Genomic DNA, 19,331 nt, shown 5'->3' on the forward strand with positions numbered 1-19,331 from the left:
TTTTATAAATATTCATAATAAATTTCATTTTAAAAATTACCTTTGCTTCATATTTGATTGCAGCAGCATATAACATGGCAACATTTTCTATGGATATTCCATATCTGATTATTCTTTCGCAATGTCTTTTTAATTGTGTTTCGCAATATGAATTTGCAAGATCCAACAGTCCTACATATTAAAGAGTAAATTTTTTAAACAAATAGAAAATGTTATTATACCCCTTATTTTACTGTTATTTGTATCTGATTAAAGACTCTTAACTTAATTTAATTAAAAGTTGTTATTAATTTAAACTTTTTTGTTTTGTTTCTTCAATAATATTATTTTACATCATGTCATTCATAACACCAATATATATATATATATATAAAAACACCAAGAAATAAGCCATCTCTGTTAAGTTATTTTAGATAATTTTTTCAAATAATATTTATATTTGAGTTAAAATAATATTTCATAAATTAGTTTCTATAGTAGTAGAATTATATTTTTTTACTAATAATTTAATACACTGCCAATTCTAAAAATAAAAATCAATAAAATTAAAATATTTTATATATAAATTAATTATGCTATAATATTCATATCATTCATTTTGATTTTGCTGTATCGATTTTTCAAAAATGTGGTTTAGAAATGGTCAGTTTTTAATGAAACTGAACATACATGACTGAACTGACTAGATTGCAAGCTATGAAAGCTAAATCATTTGTAATATTTATTGTTTAAATCGTCTAATTATATTTATCATTTCAATTTTATGTAGTAAATAATGTTAGACTCATTCAAATATTATTGAATCAACCTTATGATACTAGTACAGTAGAGCATCGTTTATCTGAGAGCCGATCAACTGAAACATTGGTTAACCGAAAGCTTTCAAGTCGAATTGTGTCGTGCTGAATCGAACGTTTTTGATACTAGATTAACTTCTAAAGTATAATTTTTTTTTGTTTTTATATTTTTCAATACATTTATTTTGTTTGTACAAAATAAAGAAATAATTTTTAATGATACAATAGCCACGATTATTATTATAAAAATTTTCTTTAGGCCTTAAATTGACGAAAATTCAATGTGAACCAACACGCAATGGAGGAAAATTTCAACATGGGATAAGTTAATATATTTTTTCGTACATAATCGGTTATCCGAACAATTGATTTCAGTCCCCAATTGATTCGGATAAACGACACTCTACTATATTTCATTATATTATAAATAATTGAAATTAAAGCTGTATATTTACTTTATGTAAAAGCTTTACAACTTTTCCATATAAACTTTCACATTGTTCTGATGATAATTGTATTATAGTAAGACTTGTTGTGCATCTGATCATAGTATAAAACTGACAAACTTTAAATCTGGTAGACAATAACAAATATATATCACCAAAATGTAAGTTAAGAATTGACCAAAAACATATACAATAAAATCCATCATCCAAATTATTGTGAAAATGGAAATTTGCTTACATTTATACAAAGTATAAGAAAAGTACATGGTGTATATATAATTTTTTGTCAAGGTAAACAAACATATTATGTCTACATATCAAAGACCGACTGTATGATGTAGCATTATCATCTGCTTGTTTTATAACATATTTATTTCCTAAAATGTTATAGATAGTCATCAATAAAGTACAGTGGATTATTGATCTATTGTTTTTGGCAAGACTTGGGGGGGAAAAAACGACTAATGTGGGAAAACAATTAACATGGGAAATTTATGACATCAATGTTTCTATTGTTTATTTTGTACGGAATGTATATTTTCCAGCGATAGGCTTATATGCTTATACAATAGCTTTCTATAATACTAAACGATATGGAGCATGTGCACAGACATTCATTTGTTCTATATTTAAAAAGAATTGTTAAGAATACTGAAATTTGTTCTATTTTCTTTATTAATCCTTTTTTCTGACAGATTTCCTTCTACTTTCTCTATAATTTTCAATTTTTCAACAAGGGTTCTGACTTTTCTCATTTGTCCAGATGATCTCTTCAAGACAACATGCTAATTTTTACCAGTATTGCCAGGCTTTAAGAAAAAATGCCACCAATAAAGTACAGTATTTTGTATGGCAGTAGACAAAAAGGACTCAGAAATTACAATAAAAACTGGTTAGCTGTAGTGAAGGTTTAACTGTTAAATTTGACATGCTTTTATTTTTAGTAGATGAAAATCAGTGTTTCACAATTTAGCACCCTCTATTTGTGAGTAAAATGATTGCTGTGGGATAACATTTTTCTTTCAATTAAAATACAAAACAAACGATGTGGAAATGAAGAATACAGGAAAAATTAACATTATATATATGGGTATATATTATATAATATATATATATACAGAAGGAAATGAAAAAGCTTTTCTATTCTCCCAACTATTACATTATACTGAATTGTATGTGCTCTTTATCTTACACTCAATGTTGAGATTTTCATTTTGTATAACAAAATAAACATTACCTATATTATTATTTGAAAGTAGTTTCAGTCCTACAGCCATCTTTTAGCTATATTTCACATAACGATTATGAGAAACACACGAGAAAAGTATTAAAATCATTCTGAAGAATTATGCACTACATATCCAAATAAACTATAAATTACATCAACAGAAAAGAAGAAATCACAAATCAGTAAGAGTTAAAGTAATCTGACTATAAATTTTAATTAACAAATACAATTAGTAATTGATGATTAAATGATATGACATTTCTTTATATATTATACTATTTATTCTAAGTTTTTATGTTTTATATTAATTTTATAAATATTTTGTTATTAATCTGTTCATATTTTAAAATTTTTATTACTAATTGAGGGCTTATTAAAATACGTCTTTGATTTAACACTTTAAACATGAGATCAGCCAAAATTGCCTTAACCTATTCAACACAAAACTGGCCAAAAGCAAAGTTTGAATGTTTTTGCTTTACAAATTAGTTTCATTTTTGTTATTTCCTTCACACACAGTGGAATTCAGTTTTGTTTAAGGAATAAGAGTAAATGTTATCAAATGTTTTATTAGTTTTGTGTATTTAACTTTAGGTTAATGTTACCCTAGGTATTGAAGATGGCGGCTCGTCTCCGATCCCAGCAATCACAAGACAGGGAACAGTGGGGACGCATGTTCTAACCTAACCTAACCTATTCTAATAAATTACCATAATTATTAGCAACCAAATTATTAGAATAGGTTAGGTTAGGTTAGAACATGCGTCCCCACTATTCCGTCTTCTGATTGTTCGAATCGGAGACAAGCCGCAATCTTCGATACCTAGGATAACATTAACCTAACTTTAATATAGATTAGATTTTGTGATATTAAATTTTTGTTTTTTTAAACATTTTTATAACTGTTTTATACTTATTTTTGTTTACATTTTGTATGTAAGCTGTTTACTTAACTTTTTAATATATTTTTCATGTTAAAATTAAAATTTAAACAACTACACAAATAATAGCAGCAAGACAATCATGATTCTTCCTTATGCCATTCTCTCACCTAAAACAAATTTGAACTCTTCCTCTCCTAGGAAGAAGACTGAAACCATTCCCCACCATTAAAGACTAGCCTGAGGGATAAAAATAATTTCATATCCAGGAACAAAAGAAAAAGAAATTTTCAAAGTTTAAAGAATTAATGAACTAATTTTGAAAAGGAGAGTCTGTTATTGTGAAAAGTCTGTTAAATCAAATTTATTTTGAAAACATATACTAATTATAAACTAAAAATATGTACAATATATTACAATGTTGTTATAATGTATAAGAATAAATAAATTATTATTATAATGTGCATTGAATAATTTATACATGCTGTTTCCATCATTTATTTTCATTTTAATTTTTTCTTAACGTTTTCTTCAGAACAAAATTTTTTTGTTCATCAAATTATTGACAATGTTGACAATTGTTCAGACAGTTGTTTTTCATGTGTTATATTTAAAATAAAAACTGTAAAAAACATTGCATTGAAAATAATTTTGTGATAGTTTAATTAACAAAGATGACTCCCAACTTTTTGAAAATTTGAAATGTATTTGTGAAGTAATAAATTTACTTTTTGTAATTTAAGATTTATATGCCTGTAGTTCTCAATAAATTATCTTTTACTTTCAAAAAATAGTTAAATTTGAAGAAAAGCAATATAAATAACTTAGTACAGCTATATAAAAAAAAGTTGAGTAAGTATTTACCTATAGCATCCTCAGGAGACAGATCAACATTATCCGTATATAAATACTGTAGAAATGCACGATAAACTGGATAAGTAAACGTAGAAATATCTACAGTTCTAATAAATAAAAAAATAAACTTTGTAAATACATAAAACATTTATATATCAAATAAAGTTGTCAATTAATATAATATATAAAAATTCAAAATTATAGAATATGTTCAACTATCTAATAAATAACAAATTCTTCAACGTGTAATTTTGTGTAACAATGTGTAATTTTCTATTATAAGTATCAGATACTGTTATATATATATATATATATATATGTATTTTTGATATTATTGTATATCATTATTGTCATGTATCAATTAAATTATATATACATTTGTTACAAAACAAATAAGCAATTACTTGCTGTGACATTTTCACAGCACTGAGCTAAAATTTTAAATCATATTTTAATTTAAAACTAAGGTTTCTATATCTGGATGGACAATAGCAAGAATTAATTAAATTACAGACCAATAATGATATCATAATTTTAAAATTATTTTATATTTTCATTCACTACAATATATTTATTTACATTTTAGAAACCTAATGGATAATGACCTAAACCCTAAGCTATAATTATGACAATGATCCATTTACTTTCTTTTCTATATCAATTTTAATATGTGCCGATCAATATAAACTTACTTGCCAGATTGTTTTTAAGTTACACTGGACAACAAAGTATCACTAAGTTGTGTATCCTTTATGTGTGATGCATTTCTTTATCAATTTTTGGGTGCTGAATGTGAAGCTAACAATGAAATTTAATGATTACTTACAATCTCCAAGATAATTGTAAATGTAATGCAAAATATAACTGCTTGCGTAGATTAAATGTACTGTCTTTTGGTTTGTTGCATGTATTAAACTTCTGAAACATCTTTAATGAAAATCATTTCATGCTATCATTATAAAGGCTTCTGATGCACTAATTTTTTTATATTTGATGATACAGTCAAAATTTTCTTGGGCAAGATTGTTTTCTCACATTGATCAGCCATTAAATTTGCTTGTAAAATAACTAATAATGATGATAAAAAGAAAAAATTCATAACAAAAATTGAGAAAAATTTCACTTTATGATTCTAAAGTGCCCATTTAACATAAAAAAATTAAAACTTAAACTGACTAATGATTTTAGATAACAAATAGAAGTTCAGCATACCTAAAATTGTCAGAATTTGTTAATATTTTCTCAGATACAATTTGGCTGTTAACCAGTGTTATCATTTATGTTTGGCTATTAGTTCAGGCTTCAGTTATACTGTATACATTTTGCTCAATCTTTCCAAATAAATTTAACTTTACACTAAAATAATTCTATAATATTATTTTATAAAACATTGCTTCTTACATTTCTAATTAGAGAATCATTAATATTTCATTTAAAATATCTTGATAGTGATTTTAATTATTAAACAAATTAGTATCATCATGATGCTAAATTTTTAAATAAAGATTTAACTAAATAATTCCTAAAATTTTTGAAAAAAAAAAGTTATCTTTTAAACTTTTATCTAAATTATTTAACTTTTATATACTTGACAATGGAGCCCAAATTTTTTGATTAGCAGGCCACAAATATTTTGTGTATTTCAGGTATATAAAAAGTAAACCTATTTTTATCATTTATAAATTATATGTCAAATATGTTTACAGGTTAGATTTGGCATGGGGCCAAAGGTTTGGCACCACTATATTATGAAATAAGAAAACACTATCTTATATTTATATATTTTAATGATTTTGAAAACTTTTTAAATTTGAAAATGGACAAAACCTGACATTTAATATATAGACAATAAATTTAAATATATAGAAGAATATGATAAGCATAAATAAATTAAAGGTAAAAATAATTCATTAAAAAATAATATTACTTGTGTCTTATTTACTCTTATATACAGTAAATTTTCTTAGTAGAAATAATAATACAATTCTTTGTACTTTTTCTACTTTTTTAAAGATTAAATTTATATTTAACTACGCCTATCCAGAAGTTTACTTGATAATTCTAAAAGTATTACATGTTTTAGAAGTGTAGATGATATGAACAATAAAAACACAAACAAAGAATAATTTAGGTTTAAATATTAATAAAATCTGCAACTATTTAGGATTATAAAAAAGGCAGTTTTAATAGCAAATTTTAGAATATAATTAGTATAAAATTAAATTAAATAAATTAAAGAAAAAGGTTTATATGTACTGAATTTTTCATTAAACAATTATCAATGATTTTACTGCAAAATTATTGGTACAAATCGTATTATATTTCAATATTTTTAATGAATGTGAGAATTTTTTTTTTAATTATAGAATATAAAATATTTTCTGGTAGAATGTTACTTGAACAATCATATAGTATAAAAATCAAATTAAAATCAATATTACAATAATATTTCAATGTCTTATTTCATTATGATATTTTTTATATTAACAAGATATTATTTTATCAAATAAATAAATATTTTAAGCTCTTTCAAGAATTTCTTAAAGATTAATTAGAAAGAAATATTTTTGAGGAATTTTTTAAATTTTAAAGTAAAAAATATAATAATTAAAATAAAAACAGTTAATATTTAAAAAAACAAACATTTTTTGCTTTAATAATAATATTTATTTTATAATTAAGAATGTTTCTTACTAATATGAACAGATAATATAGCTACTAATTTAAAATTTAAAAAATCTAAACAAATGTCTGTAAGTTTCCCTAATCACTTTTAAATTGTTACAAATAATGGCATCATTAAACAACAGCTGTTAACGTTTTACTAAATTTAATTAAATAGCTGTTAAATCTTTTTTCTCCTTCATTATCATATGTAATTACGTTCAAAATCTTTTCATTCACTTACCTTATTAATTACATTTTTATTTTTCTTAGATACAGAGGAGATCAGTTATGATAATTTAAAAAAAGAATGTTAAAGGATCTGCATTTTGTCCCAGTTTATTACTGCATTCTCATTTAATGTTATTCTGCTAGCGCTGTTGTATTCTACTCTCTCATTAAATTTTTTACATATTCTAAAATTCCCCCCCCCCTGCAGTTCTCTAATTTCAGATTTAAAATCAAAAACTTTCTTTATTTGGTAAAATAAAGAATTAGAAATATTAACGCTGATTATAATTATTTTATATTATATTTTACATTGCTATCATCGCACGTTATTTCATTACGTATTTTTATAAAAATCTAAGTGTGAAATAAAATAATAAATTTTGATAAATTTTGAAGTATTAAAAATATTTTTTTCTTACCCTTTTTCATCCTCTTCCCAATGTGACTGAAACATTGATCTAAAGTGTTCACATCTGAAAATATATATATATATATTTTTTTCTCAATTTATTCATAGTTAAATCAATGTAATAACTTTAAGTAATTAAAAATATTTTATAATAGTCTCAACAAATTATATTATTGAAAAAAATAATAATAATAGTAAAATAGAATGTAAATTTTAGAGTAAAATCTCTAAAAGTTTTAAAATTGTAAATAATTTTTATTAATTCTGAAAACGTAAATTAAATTCTAAATTCTAAATGAAAACTTTAAAAGCCAATTAATATAACATCAATTTATTCCAGATACATCGAGATAAGAACCAAGTTTCTGAAAAATCAATATTCAAATTGTTTTTAGAAATTAGCAATAATGATTTAAGTATGAAAATGATTTTCTGTGAAAAAAATACTTAATTATTTATCTTCTGTATAATATATCAATACAGACATATTTATGAATGACATAAGTTTTAATAAATTCAACCCTTTAATAACTCAAAATAATAAAGTAAATTATTTCTTAATGATATAAATATTTATTTAATTTTTAAGAATTCATAAAAATCACATGTATAAAATACATTAAAATTTACGATAAATTATCACTAATTTATTTAGCTCTACAATCTCATAAACAAATAAATTTTAACCTAGATAGAAAGTAAACTTTTGGAGTTACTGTCAGATACTTTAAATGTTTATTTTTGAAATTTTTATGAAGATCATAAATACTTAAAAAATAAATTTAACTTTAAAGTAATGTATATTTAAAATTCTGTAAAATTTATAATGATTTAACTTAGTTAAAATCTTTAGTATCTAGAATAAAATTTATGCAACAACAATAAAACCTGATGGAGTATATAAAAAGGTACTTAAACTATAGTTATTAGCCTAACATACAATTAAAAAAAAATGTTAACTTATGCACATCATGTGTATTCTAACCACACATTTAAACTATTTATACATAAGTTATAAACTGTCAAATATTAGTTATTATAATAGTTTTACTACAAAGTATATTAGCAATATTTCTGAGAAACATTTTATACTGTAATTACATTCATTTCTGGTACATTTCTAAATGATATTCTGACTGAAGAACTACAAACAATTTATTTATTTATAATTTTGAAAATAATAGTGTATATAAAATTACTACATATAAAATAAATGACTAATGAATATTTAATATATTTAATAATAGAAAATTTTCTATTAGATATTTTAAATCAAAAATTAATTTTGATTACACAACAAAAGAAAATCATTAATATATATAGATATACACTCCTTGATAAAAAATTCATTTTTATGAATAAAATATTGTAATTTTGTAAATGTTTTTGATAAATAGTAAAAAAAAAGCAATATATTTTCTTATAATTTTATTAAGTCAACCTATTTTATCCATTAATAATAATTTCTTGAGAAAATTTGAAAATATTTCTAAACAAAAATAAATTTTAAGAAGCAAATTCATATATTTTCAACCTCTTTTCTCTAATATAATAAAATAACAGACCTTTTTTAGAAAATACTTTGCATTTATTTTATTAAGTGGAATTATTCTAATTTCATCCTCAGAATATTTTAATTTTTACTGTATTTCAATTTTTAGATTAGTAACTTGTAAATTAAATATATAAGTTTAATGAAAATTATATTTTTTACAACTAATATTTATTTATCTAATTTACACTTATTATTTAAACTTTTAACATAAAAAAATTTAATTTTTACAGATTTTTGCTAATAGAATCAATCAACATAAACCAAACAGACTTGGAAAAATTCCATTATATTTAACTATTGTTTGCAAGTAATTTAAAAATACTTCAGCATTTTGCTAATGCTTAAAATTAAATAAATAAATTTTTGTGTTAAAAACTGGAAATTATTTTAAAGGAAAAATACAAAACAAAATACTTACCTAATTTTTAATATAGATTTATGTACATTAATAACTTTTCCTTCAACACATATCTTTAAATCACTTGTAACCTAAACAAATTTGTATATTAGTTTCATATTTTATTTAAAAAATATCAATTAAAGATAATAAACAGAATACCGTATTAGCCCGAATATAACGCGATATTTTTCGACCATTTATTTAACGTTAAAAAATCGACTCGCGATAAATTCGGGGTTTAAGTAATGGAATGTAATATAAACAAGGACATTTTCCTACAGAGATTGAAACGCGACTGAACGTCAGACCTAGCTCGACCGACCACTTCAAAACAACCATGTGATCTAGTTAGTAGGCCTGCGCTTTTGTTTGCATAGCGCTACTATAGTAAGGCTATGTCTCCGCTTGTTCAAAGTTCATTAGTCACGTAATTTTTCGACCGCCTTTTAGTCACGTGGGCTCTCACAGACGCCATTTTTTATCTTAAAATTGTGAAATTTTTGGCTTCGCTCGAAAAATTATTATTACATCTTTCTTTTCTTTATTTTCTCTATTTTTAAACAATGTAAAATATTTTTATATTGACAAAAATGCTTTATTTGTGTCGAATTTAATGTAATTTGATACGTAAAACGCAAAAAATAAACATATCAAATTTCAACTCGCTGTAATTTATCTCATGTTTCACCAATTGCCATCGGGTTTGTTTGTAAATGGGGAAGAAATATGACTCATTCAAGTTAAGTCAGTAGAAATTTCGTACTACTGCCAGAAAATTTGTCAATAGACCCGCTTTACCCCCTAACGCGAAAGTCAATAATGAATAACTGAAGTCAATGAGTTCTCATTCTGAAAACAGTTCAGATTCTAAATAAATTTCCGTTTTTTGTTGTTACTTACGTAATATTAATTTTGTTTTACATTACTTAATTTTATTGACATGAATATAACCTGTGTTATTAGCTATAAATACCTAAATAAATGCTTATCTGATTGAATTTTACTTTCTTTGAATTTTTTTTTGAGTATTATTTTTTTTTCTAAATATCTTTATGAAAATTTTGGAGTCGCATTAAATTCGGGGTCGTGTTATATTCGGGCTAATACGGTAATAGAAAAATTACTTAATTACTAAATGAAATTTATAAAATGGTACATACAGGATCATCAAAAGCTTGTTGTAAACTATCATTAACTCTACTAGTATCAGAAATATCTGCAAATATTAAAATATGAATGTTATTTAATTTTTAATTAAAATTTTTTGATTCGATATGCTCTTAATCAATGCATAGAGCAATAATGTGTTAAGTTATTATTACCTAGTTTCATAGGTACCCATGTGACAGCTGGAGATGCAAAACAAGCAAAGACATCATGAAGAGAATGAAAGGGAGTTTCTGTTGGAACTGTAATTGACTGACCACGGCACTGACCCCACATGAAAACTTTGGAAGTTTGACTCATGGCTGCTGATATATGATTATAATGAGATGCTGCTATTTCCACTATTCTGAAAGTCAAATGAATCTTTGGTTAAATTATTTAAATCTTTTAAAAAGTTATGTTTTAAATAGTCCACTAATAATTCTATAATGTATTATTTAGTATTAAATTAAATAGATAATGTAGTATTTATTTAATATGCTAAAATAATCTACTTAACTTTAATATTACAAAAATTATGAAAAAAAATCAAACTTAAATTTATGTGCTTAATATCTTTAATATTTCATTAATATTGATTAGCGAAATATGCAATTTATATCTTCATGAAATCAACTCATATCCAAATATTTGTAACTTTATTTATAATTTAAATACAAAATTTATAACATGAGACTTTGGAACAAGACATATTAAGATATTAGCCTACTGTTCTGAGAACCCAGAATCAAATCTGGTAATCTGCCTAGATATTGAGCCTCTTCCCTCACCACTTGGTTGCCTGATTGTGGGATGGTAAAACCCATGATGGGCTTAGAAAAGAAAGGTAATGTAACAATTTAGGTGTAAGGTGTAATTTAGGTACAAAGGTACAATTTAGATGTAAAGCTGCCACTTGTAGCTTTACATCTAAATTGAATTATTTTATCAAAATCTGATAATTGTATTTGCTACAACATAATTATTATGTCATTAAATTTCTATAGTTAGATGTTTCATATTTATAACACTAATCATAAAAATTATATTTTAAATTACTTCTGCTATGTTTAATAAAATCTCAGTTTCATATAAATTCAGTACACATTTGATCATATGAATTTTTTTTTATATTCCAATATATTTAAAAAATGTAATTTTATATGAACTACTTTTACATTGGACAAAAATTAATATATGAGAAATTTAAGATATGCATTAATGATTAATCTACATGAAACATTTAAATGCTAAATTAATGTCAGTTAATGTGTCAGTCTACAGCTCTGGGGATTTAGGACTGGATCTGGGTGAGCAAATTTTTCTTGGAGTTGTCTGTCCCAAATATATTAGGTCAACCTCTCTCCAACCAGCTGCTCCAATGTAGACCTTGCTAAGCCAGGATATTGTGAGATCTGGAATTCCATTAGATTCAAAATTGTAATAATTTTTTCCTATTATAAACACCTCAATAGAAAAAAATTCCTAGCCGAGAAAATATGCGTCCCTGGCCATATAACTGTCAACTATCCATTGTTCTCACGCTGTATACAGATCATCTTGCAACTTAAGTTTATAGTTAACGTCCGAATTCGTCATATAATTTTGGTCCTGGGAACACCTATGACCCCAATCGCCATCAACCATCGATCACATGACCGATTTTCCCAGCCTAAAACTATAAAAGCCGCTTCTTCCCCCCCTCCGGGGAGTCTCTTGCCATCAGCCGAACCAATGCCATCGCAGGTCGTCACCGCTCTGGACCTTAAGTTCCAGCATCACCGTGCTCAGCCGCGATTTTATAAAAGTGTGCAATTCCCGGATACCTATAAACACGTCTTGGCTATCTACATGCCAAATCAATAAGGAAATTAACAATGAGGTATGAACTGAACCTGTAAACTCTCTCTCAAACCCCTAAGCGAATTAGGGATATTAGTCTACGTTGTATTTTGTCCTTTGTTTAATTCCAATAAATCTTGTTTTAATTGTTAAATGGTGTCCTCTTTGACTCAAATATCACTTTTTCCTTATCATCGACCCCACCTCACCTCCCCTCCACTCATCCGACAAGAAGAGTCCCGACCCTTGGGACCGCATTCGTAAACTTAGCCATCTTGACAAGTGAAAGGTCAACGACCTGTTGCCAGAAAGGAGAGATACGACTTCCTCCTACCTCCCTCGAATCTCACAATATATATGATTAAAATAAATCCTCATTTGTTTTGATATTGAATTTTAAGTTTAAGCAGATCCTTTTAGTGCCCACAGAAAAGAAAGTGTTTAAAAAAATATACTACATTAAAATTATCTTTATCATAAAGTTTTGAAATATATTATATTGTTCATTTATAAATTAAATTATTTCTTAACAAGAAAATTGTACTTAAAAGTAGATTATAAATTATTTGTATTTTGTCTCAAATTTTAACTCTAAGCTCTGAAAATTCCTTCTTTCTATGTACCTGGAGATGAAATTGTTTTTACTCCTCAGAATACAAGGGAAATCTGAAGAGCAAAATCAGTCAAAAAATTTTCCCTTCAGATGATTTTGTTTCAAATGGATTAAGCTGATTTTGGCTGATCTCATTTTTAAACAGTTAAGGTATTACTCTTAATATATTTATCATATTAAACTGAAAATATGAGTGCAATATAAAAATTTAACATCATTTTCTTTTTATTATCTATTATATAAGGGATGTAATTAAAAAAATATGTAATAGACTAACAGAATTATAAATGAAATATGTTATTCAAAGAAAACATGGCAATTAACTATATTTAATTAATAAATTTACCTTCCAATTTCAGAAGCTATTCGAACTGGTGTAACTTGATTTGCTTTGCTTCCAGTACCTAATTGACCATACGAATTGGCTCCACAAGCATATAAAACGCCTTCATCAGACAATGCCATAGTGTGAGCATAACCACAAACTATCTAAATTTAAAGTACAATAAAAAAAATAATTTTTATTATATTAAAAATGCATTTTTAATATTATAAAAGATTCATATATGTAGGTCACTATAAAAATTTTGCATACCAGTTAATGCCACTAGGGTACCTTTTAATTGCTACACTAGTATCCTATTAATAGGCTTGCTAATATGTTCAGAATTTTCAATGTGTCTGTTGTTTAGAAGTCTTCAAGTGCCAGGAATTCCTACATGATACAGTCAAAGACATTATGCGCAACTGATGGAGTTTGACAAAGGTTGCATCATCAGACTAAGGAAAATAGGCTGTTTGTTTTGTCAAACTGCCTGTCATCTGGCCACTCTGACTTGACTGAGGTGATCTTGGGACAGATATACATGAGGATACACAGGGTTCTCCCCAATTTTATTTTGCCAGATGGTCAATAAAAACTGACAAGTGGATGCCCCCTCAAATAAATTACTTCTGTTTACCTTATTCTATTCTAAAATCTCATTTTATCTTGAACAAGGTTATTGACAATAGCTTTGATATCCTGGTTTGAAATCAATGGTCCAGTTATTTTGGCCACTTTCTTAATTTAGAAAAAACTAAGCAAATTAGTCTGATTTGACTTCTTTTCTTTGTGTTAATTATTTAGGGGTTTTTATTAATTTTCAATAAAAGAAACAATTTTCACACATGTATATGTATATGATTTTAAACTTGATGTATAAACAGAACAATGTTATAATCCTCTTATGTTAAAAAAGCACTTTTGCCTAATTTTTTAAGGTTTCATCAGTTAAACAATATTCAAACAGAATGATCAGTACAACTTTGAAAAACATTCTAGAAATCGAAAAAAATTTTTTGAAGTTGTATTCCAAAAGAAAAATTATGTCACAGGATTCCATATAAATATTGTTTTTTTTTTTTTTTTTAAACAGTACTTACTGTAGATAGGTGAAAATATTTTAAAGATAGGCCTATTCATAGATATGTTAAAATAATTTTAGATAAATTCACAGAGTGTTCATTGATCTGTTTGAAATAATGCATATTTGTTTAAATTATGAATGTTCTAATAAACATAAATTAAAAACTACAATCGAACTACATTTGAAAAATCATCTGAACAGGGCATTGGCAAAATAGGCCTGTAAAAACATTGGAACCCACATATATATTGTAGTAAAAAGACTGTAGATACCCCACAGAGGTCTGGTTGTGAGACGAGCATAAACAGCTGCAATGGCATCTTTGTCCACCATCCAGAGACAGGTGGAAGTCTATCTACAGAACCCTGTCTCTTTCTATAGCATGACGACTAGCAGAGAAACTGTATGCACAGCTATCACTACATATCCTACCATTGGCACTCCCACACCATCATTTTGTTTGAAGTGGTGCTGTACAGAGAAACATGAACTGCTACAGACTGACAGCATATCATTTTTAACAATTCCAATTTTTCGGAAACATACAATCATTATATTAGTGTGTGGAAGACTACTGTTTGTGCTTAATCCTACCTTTACTGTTGCACAGCACACTGATCTTAAACTGATATGCTAGTCTGAGGCCATCTTGTATGATAGCTGGTCCTCTCTAGTAGTGGTGCAAGAGACAATGATGGCACAGCAGTTTGTTCCGAAAATCTTGTATCCTCATTTGGTGCCTTTCATGGCAGGGTTGAAAAGAGCTATTTTCTAGCAAGACAATGCTTGGTCAAGGCAGTGTGGCAATTATCTGTCATATTACCCTATTTCCTTTGCCTGGTTTCCAGATTTGTTGTGAAGCACTATCAAGCACTTGTGAAACTAGATGGGTTATATGAGTATGAGGGATCTGGAGTAGTGGTTGCACTATCTGTACTTCCATATCTGACTTTAACAATATATATGTCCAGGTAAGAAGAGGTCGTACACAGTACTAAAGGTTTCTTCTCTTTTTGCTATAATATTGTAATCACTTATTACTATTGTCATTACACTAATAAAATTTCATTGATTCTAATGCATTCTTCTTGATATGTATGAGAATTTTAATTTTGTCAACAAGTTTAATTTTCAAAATATTTTGCTTTGCATTATATACAATTATATATATGTTCAAATTACTTATTGCGTATGTCTTAAAATTCTTCTAAAGATATAACCTAATATGCTTAATCTCATGCTATGATAATCTTGTCATCTATCAAGAAACATTGCTTAGTTGTGCCTTTATAAGTGGAAAGAGACTAAAGTCACAAAGAATGATATCAGACTTGTGAAATGAATATTCAACAATAGATATATGTGAATTTTGCAAAAATGTTTGTTAGCTTAGCACCAGAACACCAGACCATTGCATGATAAAAATGCCACGTATCTAATTGTGGATGAGAAGTTTTTGATCAGTTGAATAAAACTCTTTCAATTCTTATCAACTGATTAAAGGAACCTAAGTTAAACTTTTATTTTTAAAATTGTTTATATCATCAAAAGACAGTTATTCAACTTGGAAAATTATCATGGAACACATTTTTCATTTCTAATAAACATTCATTTACAGTTATAAACATTTAAAACTATACAATAAAATAATAACCAATGTTAACTTTGACATTTTGTCATCTGTTTAAATGATAAATGAATTACTATAAAACAATTGCAGTTGAAATTATAAATTGTTGTCTGTTAAATAATAGATGAAGGTACTATTGAATACTGTTGTTAACTTTAACTGATAAATTTTTATACAAATTCATTTCAAAACTGTCATAGTGACCCTTGTATTTTTATATTTAATACTGATGATATAAAATATTATTACATTAAAATATTTTTGATACAATAAAAAGACAAGTAAATACTTTTTGAATTACAACTCCTTGAAGAGTAGCCACTCTCGATGGATTGGACTGATTTACATTATTTCCTAAGCCAAGTTGTCCATTACCATTATAACCCCATCCATAAACCTTTATAAAACATAAAAGAAATAGAAATTTACTTTAATACTTATGAAATATAAAATAAATTTATTGTTCAAAAATGTTATTAATTATATAATTAAAAACTCATAAATTTTATAGAAGATTTATACTAATTCAAGAAAAAGTAGTAGCGATATCATCATAATTTGATTAAGTATGTAAAAAATATTCAATTATTGATATGCAATATAGATTCAAAAATTTGGAATTAAAAATTGTTATTCCCAAATTCTAAGAATAACTATGAAATACTGTCAAGCTTCAAGAGAAAAACTCACTCAGGAAACAGAAAGAATTTCCAATTTAATTTTTTTTCTCTAAATTTACTTAATTTAAAAATATAAAAAAGAATAAATTAATTTGTGCCTAGAAATAAAATTTAAATCTATGTTGATGCCATATTTCCTCAATCCTAAAACACATTACAAGTTTGAAATCAAATTTACAAACTTTTAATATGCAAAAATGGCTAAGATTGTAGATGGCATAAATGTTAAGTAATGATATAATAGTTTATACAACTAATTCTGTATTAATAAAATTAAGATTGAAAAATTAGATTAAAAGTTTTTAGTTTATAACATACTAGCTGACCCGGCCACGTGTTGTTGTGGCTCAAAATGTATCTATTATAAATGTATAACATTTCCCCCGTGGGGGGGATTTCAAAAAATCCCTTCTTAGTGTACATTCTCTTGACATACCCTATTAAAACGCAATCAAGAATGCATCTAAAATGGTATAATAAAAGCCGAGTTCTTCACAGTAAGTCTTAATCCTGTCCCTCTCCCCGCCAGGGAATATCGAAAAATCTCTTTTTAGTATATATTCTGTTGATGTAACCTATTAAAACGCAATCAAAAACGCAAAAAAACTGCATGTAAAATAGTATAATAGAAGCCAAGTCCTTCACGATAAGCCTTAATCCTGTCCATCTCACCCAGTGGAGGGAATTTCGACATGTATATTATATAAAAACACGTGCGTATTCAAATGCAACGTTGCGTCAAAATTTCAAAGGAATCAGTAGGAACAAACAAACGTTATATTTTATTTATATAGATAGATAGAAAATTATCTGCTTTAGTCCATTCTCACAGAAAAGCAAACTTAGGTCGTCAGAGTTAGTGCCATCTGTTGGACATAAAAGCCTTAATCTATATATAAAGATATTTTTGGAAGGGGGAAATGGTGGTCTTCACATATGCCACAAACCTTTGCGGGAGTGTATTAAACAACTTCCCAAAGTTTCATGGCAATCAGATATATGGTGTAGTAATGCATGAAGGACAAACAGACAGGCAGACATACATTTGTTTTTATATATATAAATAGTAATTAAACAGCAATAAACTAATAGAAGCTTTAACTAAAAACATAATTATTAATTTATTATTAAACAAAATTAAGTTTTTTTTTTTTTTATAAATAAATTTCAATATTAAATTACTTACATCACCGTTATCTAATGCACACATTGAAGAAGTCTGACCACAAGCAATTGATATACATCTTCTAGAGCCTATTAAAAATTTAGTTATTAGTTTTTAAAAATATTAATGCTAAAACATTTAATTTTTCTCATTTAAAATAACATCAATTTCATAAAAAAATTTCTCTTAAACTGAATTACTTTGAAATCATTAGCTTCATCTCTCAAGTTTACACTGTTGAAAAATTAAAACTAATGCCATATACAGCATGAATGATCTTTGTATGATTTTTATATAAAACTTTGTTGTAAAAATAATAGGCAAGTTAACAATACTGGAAAAGATTTGTATGAAATGGTCTATTAAAAAGAAATTAAAAAAAAAAAAAACATGGAATAGCAAGCATGTTAAAATGATAAACCAAATTTGATAGTGATAAACAATGACTGTTAATAACTTATCTTTAAGTAAATTTTTATTACTGTATTTTACGGACTATAAGACACTATGGACTATAAGACGCATCTGAATTTTGGAGGCAATTTTTCAAAGAAAAAAGTGCGTCTTATAGTCAGTATAATACAGTAATGATAAATATCTGGATAAAGTAAAAAGATATAAAATGTTAAGTTTTGACCACCAGAAATATTTTTATATAAGAGTGACAAATGTACATCAACGAAACCCAATAATATACGCAAATACACACACAACAGCCGTAAATGAACATATCAAATTTAACCTGTTCATTTATGGCTGTTGTGTGTGTATTTGCTTATAAGAGTGGCAATTAAAAACCATAAAAATTACACTAAAAAATGAAGTGTAAAAGTAAGGTCTCTAATTATACACTCAATACAAAATTATTTATAGTAGTTAATTGAATAATTAACTAAAATTAAGAGACCTTCCTCTTGTCTAGAATGAAATCCAAATCTACCATTATCTAGCATTATATATAGACATTATTTAATTATTTGAAATTTATGTTTAATAAAAATTACATTTTTATTAAACATAAATTTCAAATAATTAAATAATGTCTATAAAGTTATCAGTGTAAATTAAATATTTAGATTAATTTTCTTAGAAAATTTTTCTAATGCAACTAGATTTTCATAATTTCTATCAAACTATAAATGTACAAAACTACAGAATTATAAATATATGACTGCATTATTCTTGGGCTGAAATTTGAAAAAATTATAGACCTATAAATTCCCACTGTCCGTCTGTTGTCTGTCCTTCCTTAATTCTCAAGAAAGGAGTTAGTTGAAAGCTGAGATCAGATATGGAAAGCTTAGGGACAAGAGACCTTGATTAACTGTATAGAAATAATGTGATTTGTGATGGAAACCAGAAATCACATTATTTTAATTC

The 19,331-nt window shown here is 26.0% G+C and overlaps 1 protein-coding gene across 1 annotated transcript in view; it reads right to left on the reverse strand.

Moving 5' to 3' along the window:
* The window catches only part of LOC136973248 (RCC1 and BTB domain-containing protein 1-like), a 37,281-nt gene that overhangs the window by 8,708 nt on the left and 9,242 nt on the right, over positions 1-19,331 (reverse strand). Inside the window, exons 6-14 of the mRNA XM_067267958.1 lie at positions 17,973-18,040; positions 16,396-16,503; positions 13,414-13,556; positions 10,789-10,979; positions 10,627-10,682; positions 9,485-9,555; positions 7,522-7,575; positions 4,217-4,314; positions 41-171 (exon numbers count right to left, since the gene is read on the reverse strand). Of these exons, the coding sequence (XP_067124059.1) occupies positions 41-171; positions 4,217-4,314; positions 7,522-7,575; positions 9,485-9,555; positions 10,627-10,682; positions 10,789-10,979; positions 13,414-13,556; positions 16,396-16,503; positions 17,973-18,040 (920 nt within the window). The remainder of the gene's footprint in view (positions 1-40; positions 172-4,216; positions 4,315-7,521; positions 7,576-9,484; positions 9,556-10,626; positions 10,683-10,788; positions 10,980-13,413; positions 13,557-16,395; positions 16,504-17,972; positions 18,041-19,331) is intronic.

The sequence above is a fragment of the Centruroides vittatus genome, unplaced genomic scaffold (genome assembly GCF_030686945.1).
Source record: "Centruroides vittatus isolate TY-2023 unplaced genomic scaffold, ASM3068694v2 contig_3125, whole genome shotgun sequence".
NCBI classification, from domain to species: Eukaryota; Metazoa; Arthropoda; class Arachnida; order Scorpiones; family Buthidae; genus Centruroides; species Centruroides vittatus.